The sequence below is a fragment of the Macrobrachium nipponense genome, chromosome 15 (assembly GCF_015104395.2).
Source record: "Macrobrachium nipponense isolate FS-2020 chromosome 15, ASM1510439v2, whole genome shotgun sequence".
Taxonomy (NCBI): domain Eukaryota; kingdom Metazoa; phylum Arthropoda; class Malacostraca; order Decapoda; family Palaemonidae; genus Macrobrachium; species Macrobrachium nipponense.
In genome coordinates this window covers 47,026,419-47,038,918 of record NC_087208.1, presented here as the reverse complement: position 1 = coordinate 47,038,918, position 12,500 = coordinate 47,026,419, and the positions used below count along the sequence as shown (strand labels likewise).

The 12,500-nt window shown below is 34.7% G+C and overlaps 1 protein-coding gene across 2 annotated transcripts in view; it reads right to left on the bottom strand.

The window, feature by feature from the left end:
- LOC135194925 (proton channel OtopLc-like) overlaps positions 1–12,500 on the bottom strand; it is a 30,518-nt gene that overhangs the window by 1,572 nt on the left and 16,446 nt on the right. Inside the window, exons 1-4 of one of the 2 annotated variants that reach the window (XM_064221128.1) lie at positions 4,597–4,885; positions 2,825–3,804; positions 2,449–2,624; positions 838–1,824 (exon numbers count right to left, since the gene is read on the bottom strand). In XM_064221128.1, the coding sequence (XP_064077198.1) occupies positions 838–1,824; positions 2,449–2,624; positions 2,825–3,749 (2,088 nt within the window). In that variant the 5' untranslated portion in view covers positions 3,750–3,804; positions 4,597–4,885. Of the gene's footprint in view, positions 1–837; positions 1,825–2,448; positions 2,625–2,824; positions 3,805–4,596; positions 4,886–12,500 lie in introns of those variants that run through there. The other variant, XM_064221127.1, reaches the window with a different exon arrangement.

Here is a 12,500-nt window from a genome sequence, read left to right as displayed (position 1 = left end):
TATATATATATACTATATATATATATATATATATATATATATATATATATATATATATATATATGAATTTTTATCACATCACCGCGATTCATATACATGCATTAAGCTATAAATGTCCTTTAATATCCTATTTGTTCTACCACGGAACTAATACATTTTCATACATGTTAACCGAAGGGGAATCTTTTAGTTGATAATAATTTTGCCCTCTCGTTGATTTGAACCAGTGCACAGAGGAGAAAACATGACTTCAGTGAGGTACCGACTCGACCAACAAGTGAGGACAATTGTAGCTTAATGCATATATATATACTAAAGAGTGTGTATGAGTGTGCTGTACGTGTACATATATGTACAAGTGTGTATAATTCTTCATTTTGAAGTTTGTATTATATCATGTTGTCTTTCTAAAACCTTTCTACAGTAATGTTTCAAAAAATTAGTCAGAGGCTAATCTATATACTCCAAATTCATTTGGAACAAAATTTTTAGAGGTGGCAATAATAGCAAAAAATTCAGAAATGCATGTCTACAGTGTAGATGAAAATAATCCTTCTCATTTTGACAGATTTCAAGTTATTTTTTTAATGTTTTATCTTCCAGTAAACAGAGAGACACATCTGCAAATCTTGATCCAAATTTTTTTATCATTATGTTATCGAAAATGTTTTGAAAATAGATATGCACAAGATCAAACGTTTCAGTGTAAGGGATTACTAATCGTCAGGTAGATACCAAGCTAGAGAGTAAAGCACAAAGAAGCAACTGGTTAATCTAATTCTTGCTGTGCTTATCGGACAAACTAGCAAAGGAAAAAAGATCAGAGGGCAACAATACCTTTCCGTAAAAGTGGTAAGCGGTGCTATTCCCGTGTTTGCTCTTGATCTGGAAGGTCTGCATAAGCCACATGGCTAGGTTGGAGACTACAAGGAACATGATGAACTCCCTCCCTGGCTTCTTGTTGCGCACTGTTGGGTTGTTTGAGCACCTCCTCAGCCCGTCGCAGATGAGGGCCGTCTGGACGATTGCCTGAATGATTTGAGTAACGTTGAAGAACCAGGTGACTATGTGCTCGTATTCTATGTAAGGTATGGCACAGGCCATTGCGTACAAGAAGATCAGCGGTAGGCAGCTATACAGCAGGATGCTGTCGGCATTACTAGAAAAGTGGGTCATGATATCAAGTTCTTGCAGGTGGTAGAAGACTATAATTGAGGACGCTAACATCAGGAGGAAAATTGTCATCTCAGCATAGGCCGTGAGTTCCACAGCGATGTCTGCAGTGTGTTCAGCGGCGGACAAGACGTAGAAAAGGATGATTGAAATTGTTGCGAATACTGTGACAATTAGCCCTGCAAACAGACCTCTCATAGAGGCATGGCAATCCACGTATATGAGGAAGTTGGATATCAGAGACTTGCCGTTGGTGACGTCATCCTCGTAAGTCACTTCGATGGAAGGGATGTGGGTGTGACGGTCCATTCGGCCGAGGTTCTCCAGCATGAGGATCCAGAAACCGACCATTAGAATGTTGTACTCAATACTAAAAGGAAACAAGTATGGAGTCAGATGATTGATCGTGTCTGACAGCTGGTTGTGGTCGTCGCAAGCGAAATGGAAGTTCCAAGTTTTATCCTTCGTTTCCCCGTGGAGAATGGCATAGTCAACTGTGACGAGTTTAGTTGAGTTTTGTTCTTGTGGGTCTTTTAAAGAGAGAGACTGGAAGGTTTCCTGAAGGATATTGTAGACCCAAAAGCAGAGAGAAGCTCCAATGCAGTGCAAGAGTCCAAAGTGGGATATGTACAGCCGGTGATTAATGATAACCTATTGGAAAAAGGATACACAATTTTTACTATCCATTTCAAGCAACAAACATAATCCAATACTAACAGAAAATATGCCTGTCACTCATGAGTAACATTTAGCTTTTGCCTGCAAGAATTTATTAATACTACCTGTTATAGAATCTTATACTGATTTTATGAACTTTAGGCTATCAATTTAAGTAATAAGGTACTTTTGGTCATTTAGCACAGGGAAAAAAGTAAGTTGGTATGGTTGGACAGCAAGATAAGGAGATGTAGAAAATAAAGACTTGAAATACAAGAGTCTAAAGGTGTAACTGTGATGAACGAGTCCCAGTCGCACCAAGAGGCAATAGTTGAAGATGTTAGATAGCAAGACTGAAAAAAAGGATTGGGAATGAAGGTAAAGTAAAAGACAAATACTTTGGCGCAGCTAGTGGCAAAGGATTCTAAACACTCCTACATTGCACCAGAAAAGGTGCACTGATGGCAATAGCCCCTATGGTACCTATACATAGGATTAATCTGTTTAACAAGAACTAGTTGAAAACTCAACCACACAGAAGTAAATTTAGTGTTGTTTTTACTGCGAAGGTAGAAAATGCAAGCTCCTTATAATATAACTTGAAGATTAGCTACTTACGTTTGAAAATTTGAAAATGAAAAAGAGTTTGTAGAAGACATAAATCAATTTCAGAACACCCATGGCAATGTCGGTCTCACTGGTACAAGGCTCAGAGCCCGGTTTTTGGTTGATGAAGTAGAGGATCTTTTGGCCCAAGCCCAACCCTGCTTGGATCATGTATCCAAAGCAGAACACTGAAGAAGAGAGAATAACAACCTCTCATTAATGTCTTTTATATATTAAAGCATATGAAGCAGAGTTCAACAAATGAATATAACTATGAATTCTATACTTTGTTTCTGTAGTCAGTTATTTATTCGGTGAGTTTACTATACGTATAGAGTGGTCAGTGTGGAAATAAAGAAAGATTCGTGGGAAACGTTTGGGATACTACCTGCAGCTCCAATTTTGACGTACAGTGACCCTCCATGTCTGCCTGACGAGAATCCGTAGTACTGTGGAATCTCCTCAATGTCTTCATACTCTACTTTGGGTGGATTCCCTTCAATTCCTGGAGACTCCTGGGACTCAGAATACTTGCTTTCCAACAACTCCTTTTTCTTTTCTGCTTGCTTTAGCTTCTTGGCAATCAAGGTTGTGTACCGTCGACAGTCCAAGTGAATGTACATCAGAAACAGCAGCTGGACCACCATCAGGTAGATGTTGAACCACTCAGCGATGGGGACTGCGTGGCTCTCTAGGACGTCCCACACGTAGATGATGCCGCCCAGAGTAACGAGCAGAATTGAATATATCAGACTTAAGTTAGAGCTCAGTGTTTTGTTGAACCATTGCCTCTTTTCAGTTTTGGTCATAGATACATTCGTACGGGTTTCCTCTGCGTTCTCTTTCGCAATGTTTGTGGAAGATATTCGGTCCCAGTAACTGGCTGGGTCCTGCTTCTTTAAAATCCACTGGCCGCTAATGGTGCTCATGTTATTGAATGACGCTCCGTTCCCTGTTGGAAACTGGAATCTACTCTGGTTACTGATGGCATCTTGCTCAATGGGGAAGCACGGTGATGAGACATCAAGGATTAACTCAGAGGATTTGTTGGGAACATAATTCACTTCATTATGCATCCGTCCAATACTCTCGGATGACTGAAGACTTGAAGACGATGGTGAGTTGAGTTCTTCGTTCTCAATTAGTCTGGCGACGCTCGAGTTGGTATTGAGCACTACAGAAGACTTCTGGGTCCTTTTCAAAGCTGACAGTGTGCTCTCGAAGGCTGAGTCACATCCTTCATTGTCAGATTCTTGGACTGAATCATTGCTGGATGCTTCTTCTTCTTCTATGTAGAAAGTGACGTTGTCCATTGTGTCCACTTCTCGGTATCAACGTTTGTACAGTGAAAGGGGGAGTCAGCTGTGCCTGAAATATATTTCTGGTTTAGTCCTTTTGGAACAATTAAACTTAATTATATGTGGTTGAACCCATCATACCTGTTTCTAAATTTATGCTAATAGCATAAAATACCTATTACGTTGCACTTCCCTTGTTACTGAAAATAAATGTTAAAAATCGAGATAACAAGGCTATTACGCAACTCAGCCACAAAAAGTTCACGAAAGCAAAGATCTAGAAAATTTCACGTTATGCATGCGTACTGCAGCTACCCTTATGAGCAAGTGGTTGTGTACATACTGAAATCATGTGGAAGCTATTACGCATATTAGCTAGAATGAAAGGTTATGCAACTGTATTTGCCCAATGAACTAATCTGAGTTTTATCTCGTACCTGAATGCAGGATTGAAATGCTCTAAAATTGTGGAAAAGCAGGGGACCAACGTAGGCAAAAAATATAAGATGTGAAAATATTCCGCCTATATTTTTCATGTGTTGACAGCAATTATTCTTTAAGCATCACTATATCTAAACAAAGGATGGACATGCAGATAGTTTAGTTGAAAAGAAACCATTGTTTAAGCATCCAGTGGCTTACACAACAGACTAAAGACCGCTTCAAGGAGATGAAATGGCTTAAAAGGATTTAAAGTTGGAAATTGGAAGAAGACCCACAACTCAGAAACAAGTTGATATGCCAGACAACAACACTGAAGACAGGGAGCGGGGATGGAGGTCAAGTAAAAGGTTAAAAAAGTGGTGGAACTAAGGCCCAGAGGGACGCTGCAAACACCTTTTGGTAATACCTATTCACTTACCCGCCTTGAGGTATTCAGTCCTATTTTAATATCCTGTCCTGACCGCTACTCTTTACCATCTCACACAGAAATACCCTTCAGCTTTAAGTGAGCGTCCAGCTTTTCTCTTTACGATTAAAAAATACACGTATTTTCCTTTGCTCTCGACTGAGTAAAATTATTTTTTTTCAGAGCATAAGATCCTCTCAACCCCGAGGAAGAATTATATATTAGTTTTTCTATTTCTGACATAAACAGAAAACGACTTCGGGGTTTGGAGATGCGGGTACAAACGCACCTGTTTTAAAACCTCGCCAGAGGACAACTGAAAGGTTGTGTATACCAAGAGGCAAAACCCAGGAAAATAGCAACCACTAAAAAACAAACTTCCAAAGCTCTGATAAAGGGGAAAGCGATCTTTTAAGGCTGTTGTTAAGATACCTTTTATCTAACACAATTCTGTAAGGATTTATGATGTTAATAAAAATTTAGCCAGCGACGACGATTTGGGGATTTTCTTTGCGGGCAGGTTTAACGTTATTGCTAGGGCGAAAGCTCCTGGTTTTAATATCTAATAATATGTTTTTTTTGTGGAACAATGACAAAAGAAGGATTATTTTATCGTTCGCTGAGATCGTGGCGTATTCGTTTACATGTAATCGTCTTATCATGTCCTGCGTATCGACAAGAACTATGATGAGTACCTATTTTAGTCTTCGAGAATGTACTTATGTATTGCTACTTTATAAGAGATACTTCTAAATTCTTTATGAGAAACAATACAAATTTTAAAGAGTACTTGGAAAGTCCTTACACATTTCTTAATTTTTATTTGCGTCAAATAAATACAAAAGTAAATATTAACTTAATAAATACAAAATAAAGTTAATATTTAACTGATGTCTTAGTTTTTGCTTGCTCGGGGAGTAAGCCTACAAACTCCTTTGTTGTTGTTGTTCTTGTTGGGGGCTAGAAAAGCCCTATGGAAAAGCCTAAAAAGTTCTGAAAAAGGTGTTTTGCATTGAGTTAAAGATGCAGGAATTTTAGGATAGGATATTTATGATTTATTTACTAGATTGAAAATGTAAAAAAATAGATAATGCGCATGTTAAACAGTAGAGAACAATGATTTCAATAAAATATAGCGTATATATTTTAATTTTCGTTGGTGAGGCAACGCTCTATTTGACTGTAGATTTTAGCACGCGCCCCGAATAAGCTGGAGGTCGGATCACGAATTTTTTATATCTAAATTGGTAATTGCTCCTGTTCTATAATAGATGAAAATTTGGTGGATATTAAGGAGCTCTTATTTGACTCAAAAGGTAATATTTCTTCTTTGTATCACTAATGTTACTTTATATTCACCAATTAATACTTATATTTTGTTAACGTTTAAATTTGGTTATCTTTTAGTTTTATATATTAGTTTAAGCACAGTAAAAGCTTAGTTTTTCATATCTGCCAAAAATTCCTTTTCCTTGCATTCTTATTATATTACAATGGGATAAAAATCTAAATTTCCCCAACGAATTGCAAATGCGAGAAACATTATTATTATTATTATTATTATTATTATTATTATTATTATTATTATTATTATTATTATTATTATTATTATTATTATTATTATTATTATTATTCAGAAGATGAACCCTATTCATATGGAACAAGCCCACATATAAGGTTCATTTTCGGAATAATAATAATAGAATTAGCTAGGTGAATCATAGAGCAATTTACATAGAAGGCCATAAAAGGCTTCTTCAGTCCTGATGTTAACCCACAAAACTAATTTTGCCAGATAAGTTTAGAGAGATGACCAGAGGCTTCGAAATAGCATTACAGATAACAGCTTTCTTTGCATCTCCGCCGACGTGGATATTAATTTTCCATAACAGGAGTGACGAGTGAGATTTAGTACCATACAGCCATCTAGACCAATACAATAAAGACAGATAAGAATGAGGATTTACCTACAAATCCCTCTAGAGGATTTGTTTACTTTTCTCTTTACACCACGAAAGGGTGCCGAAAGACTTAATATACAGGGGAATTTTTTAGTTGATAACAAGTGTCAGCCGAATCGATAACGTCACTGACGTACTGATTTCGTCTCTGTCCGCTGGTTTACATATATGAAAATATATCAATTCCGAGGTAGAGCGAATTAGATATTATAGGAAATTTGTAGCTCGAATAATATATATATATATATATATATATATATATATATATATATATATATATATATATATATATATATATTATAAATGATCTGTGTGTGTTTGTGTATATGAAAATTCTACTAAACGATCATTATTCCCACACACCAAAGTCAGGGTAGTCGACCAAAAGCGACTAACAAATATCTGTTAAAAGCCGAAAGGCTTCCTAAATCTCTCTATTTATCTAGAAGGCAATAAAACTAGCCCCTGCCTCCTTCGGGAAAGTCAATAATGGCAACACCGAATCGAGTGCAAATCTCCTGGATGTAATTTTGGGCTTAGAGAGACCCTAGTGTTCCTCCGCGTTTGATACAGACTGCAGCTGGATGTCATTGTGAATTTAGATTATTTGGGATTACTTCTCATTTTCATTGATAAATGATGGGATTGCATGACGTAATTCTGCTGGGTTTGCGTACGGTTGCTAATTGAATGTTGATGGAAAATCAATTGTTTTTGTGATATGAGAAAATAAGTTTTTTGTTTTTTACTTATTGGTTTTGTTTATTGGAAATTAAGTGAATAAAGGTGATACTGAGTTTCAAAATTGATTATTCATTTGTATATCCAATGTTTTTATATATATATATATATATATATGAATATCTATATATATATAGTATATATATATATATATATATATAATATATCATATACATACATCACGACGAGCACTCACACACACAAACACTCTTACCTTTATTAGTTCCTCGGATGACTGCATTACGCCACAATTACTTTTCGACAAAGCTATTATCAAAATACCCCTTTAAGACCGAATAATCGCTTTATGACCAGCCATAAACAAAAGACGAGATCAGTTCGTCTTTCATAACCAAAAGTACGAGAAGCATTTGTTTCTGGTATTCTGTGAATCAGAAACCCAAAGTGACTCATGTTTAATCAATTTATTTGTTCTGATTTAGGCCATTATATACTCTTACACATCTATTGCTACTAAGTAATCTTTGTTGCTAACTCGTAAAATGGAAATTTAGTTTGTTATTTCTGAGCGAAAGTAGTCTGATGTAGGATTATTATTATTATTATTATTATTATTATTATTATTATTATTATTATTATTATTATTATTATTATTGCTGTTGTTGTTTTTGGGAAAAACCCCATCACGACATTTTATACAACTTTCTAAGGGGTCCACAATAATGGAAATTTTATAAGTTCGTGTATAATTTGTATAATTTATAAACACTTTATAAAAACTTTCGAACCCTTCCCTGAGTTTATCTTCAGTCCATATGAACAGGGTTTATCTTCAGAATAATAATGATAATAATAATATAAAAAATAATAATAATAATAATATTCTTTGGAAGCTTGGATTTCAAGTCAATGGCCCCTTTCGTGGGCTTGTTACATCATTATAAATAGGGTTCATCTTCTGAAATTAAGAATAATAATAATATAATAATAATAATAATAATAATAATAATAATAATAATAATAATAATAATAATAACAGTAACTATTCTTTGGAAGCTTGGATTTCAAGTCAATGGCCCCTTTCATGGGCTTGTTCCATATAAATAGGGTTCATCTTCAGAATTAATAATAATAATATATATCTTATATATTATATATATATATATATAATATCTATATATCTTATATATTATATAATATATATATATATTATATATATATTGTATATATATATTATATGTATGTATAAATAATATATCCAAAGAACGATAGATGGAAATAGCATCCTCTCCCATATGTAGGAAGTGCAATACGAAAAATGAGACCATAAACCACATAGCAAAGCGATGTCCGGCACTTGCACAGAACCAGTACAAAAAGAGGCATGATTCAGTAGCAAAAGCCCTCCACTGGAGCCTGTGCAAGAAACATCAGCTACCTTGCAGTAATAAGTGGTACGAGCACCAACCTGAAGGAGTGATAGAAAACGATCAGGCAAAGATCCTCTGGGAACTATGGTATCAGAACAGATATGGGTGATACGTGCAAACAAGACCAGACGTGACGTTGAGTTGACAAAATCAAGAAAGTATCACTCATTGATGTCGCAATACCATGGGACACCAGAGTTGAAGAGAAAGAAAGGGGAAAAATGGATAAGTATCAAGACCTGAAAATAGAAATAAGAAGGATATGGGATATGCCAGTGGAAATTGTACCCATAATCATAGGAACACTAGGCACGATCCCAAGATCCCTGAAAAAGAGTCTGGAAAAACTAGAGGCTGATGTAGCTCCAGGACTCATGCAAAAGAGTGTGATCCTAGAAACGGCGCACATAGTAAGAAGAGTGATGGACTCCTAAGGAGGCAGGATGCAACCCGGAACCCCACACTTTAAATGCCACCCAGTCGAATTGGATGACTGTGATAAAGAAAAAAAAAAAAAGAAAATAAAAATAATAATAATAATAATCTTTGGAAGCTTGGATTTCAAGTCAATGGCCACTTTCGTGGGCTTGTTCCATAATTATAAATAGGGTCCATCTCCTGAATTAAATAATAATAATAATAACAAAATCTCACAGTGTACATGACCTTACTGCTTCTGAGAGGTAAAGATTGCATGTTTAGAGAGAATATGCTGGCTACCCCTGCTATGAAACGAGCACCAGTAATCAGTTCCCCCACGTCCAACGTTGGTGATCAGGGGGTCAGGTCACTGTTAATGGTCAGTGCGACACAGTGCAATGACCTGTCCCGTGACCTTGAACCTTTTCCAAAGCGGCTTTTTGGAGGAAACCACTGCCCCATTCAAGGGTTGTCAATATCATTACATTTCTAGAGTTCCTACGACTTCATTTCTGGGAAATAAAAACGAGATCTTTTATAATAAAAAAAATAAAAGTACTCCAAATCCAATCGTATTTATTTCAGGACTTTATGGAATCTTGAAGACGGAATTGAATGACACTTGAATACCAGAAGCTGTCTTGTAATATATTTGTCAAAGAGAATTGAAAACTCCCGTTCGAACACCGGACGTTTTGACAGATTGAATCAGTGGAAAGGACTCTTTTGGAAATGTTTTTTGACAATGCATATTGGATTTTGCTAAAGAAATGATAGTTCTCCATTGCAATCCACTTTGTGTACCTTCAAGTTTGTACACCCCAGCCCCACCCAGCCACACCCCCCCTCCCCACACACAAACCTACACATATAGACACAACTTCAATAAAAGCTTATACACAATCATACACATCCAGAAGTGTCCTCAATAACATTGGCAGATATTCTGAGGGATAATGACCTTTTTATCCGGAAACCAGTTGGTAACCCCTTGCTCGTTTTATTGATATTATTTTGGGCGCGGCTTCCTAAAGTATGGAGTCCTTTGCTCTACCTCTATTTGATAATATAGTTTGTTATCAAAGCTTCTGTATCTTGGTAAATGCACAATGAAAATATCTTGTTATATTATTTCATCAATTGGTTTATGTGAACACCAGTATTATTATTATTATTATCATTATCATTATTATTATTATTATTATTATCATTATTATTATTATTATTATTATTATTATTATTATTATTATTATTATTATTATTATTATTATTACTTTTAGTAAAAAAGTTAATGTACAAAATAAGACAATTCTGAACACAAACCTCATTTTTATTATTATAACTATTATTATTATTAGTAAAAACGTTTCTCTACAAAATACGACAATTTTGAAAACAAAATTATTATTATTAATATTATTAGCAAAAAGTTACTGTTCAAAATAACACAATTCTGAAAACAAAATTTTATTATTATTATTATTATTATTATTATTATTATTATTATTATTTTTTTTTTTTTTTTTTTTTTTTTTTTTTTTTTTTTTTTTTTTTGTTTTTTTTTTTTTTTTTTTTTTTTTTTTTTTTTTTTTTTTTTTTGTGCTCTATCACAGTCCTCCAATTCGACTTGGTGGTATTTATAGTGTGGGGTTCCGGGTTGCCTCCTGCCTCCTTAGAAGTCAATCACTCTTCTTACTATGTGCGTTGTTTCTGGGATCACACTCTTCTGCATGAGTCCTGGACCTACTTCGGCCTCTAGCTTTTCCAGATTCCTTTTCAGGGATCTTGGGATCGTGCCTAGTGTTCCTATGATTATGGGTACAATTTCCACTGGCATATCCCATATCCTTCTTATTTCGTATTTTCACCGGTCCTGGAAACCTTACCATTCTTTTTTCACTTTCTTTCTCTTCAACTCTGGTGTCCCATGGTTGCGACATCAATGAGTGATACTTTCTTCTTGATTTTGTCAATCAACGTCACGTCTGGTCTTGTCCCAGAGGATTTTTGCCTGATCGTTTTCTATCACTCCTTCAGGATGGTGCTCGTACCACTTATTACTGCGAGGTAGCTGGTGTTTCTTGCACAGGCTCCAGTGGAGGGCTTTTGCCACTGAATCATGCCTCTTTTTGTACTGGTTCTGTGCAAGTGCCGGACATTCGGTTGCTATGTGGTTTATGGTCTCATTTTTCCTATTTCACTTCCTACATATGGGAGATATGTTATTTCCATCTATCGTTCTTTGGATATATCTGGTTCTTAGGGCCTGATCTTGTGCCACTGTTATCATTCCTTCAGTTTCCTTCTTGAGCTCTTCCCTCTGTAACCATTGCCATGTGTCATCGCTGGCCAGTTCTTTAGTCTGTCTCATGTATTGTCCGTGCATTGGTTTGTTGTGCCAGTCCTCTGTTCTGTTTGTCATTCTCCTGTCTCTGTATATTTCTGGGTCTTCATCTACTTTTATTATTATTATTATTATTATTATTATTATTATTATTATTATTATTATTATTATTATTATTATTATTATTATTATTATTATTATTATTATTATCCAAAGAAAACTCATAATCACGTGAGTCAATGAAATGGAAAAGTAAATCGACAATAGTGTGTCTGTTTGATTTTGTATTTTAAATTACAAAATCAAACAGAGACACTATTGTGGATTTATTATTTTCGTTATTAATGACAGCAATATGATTAATGGTACCCCTAATATCATTTCCATCTTCCATTAGCAACGTATGGAATCCAGGGCACCAATACTGGAGAAACGGACGATGGCAAATCCTTATGCTAAAAGGGCATATGATTTATGGATGTACGCGTCATCTCCACATCCTATCGGTGATATATGGCCTTGGAAATCGTCCCGACGAGAGTTTCTTTAAAGGAAAATGAATACTTTGATGCAGAAGTAGTGATGTGCACTGGTTACTTCTCCTCTCAGAATATCCCAGAATATTCTCTGGTGCTGAGGTGATTTTCATTAGTGGTAGAAATATATGTATATATATGTAAATGAATTCTTCTGTTAAAACAGGAAACGACTCAAGTATAAAAGACCCATTGAAGCACTCTGGGTTCAAGCTAAGGACATAGTGAGTGTTTTAATGGGCCTTTATACTTGAGAAGTATATATATACATATATTATATATATATATATATATATATATATATATATATATAATATATATATATATATATATATATATATATATATATATATAGATATATATATATATATATATATATATATATATATATATTATATATATATATATATATATATATATATATATATATATATATATATAAATATATATATATAATATATATATCATATAATATATATTATATATAATATATATATATATATATATATATATATCTATATCA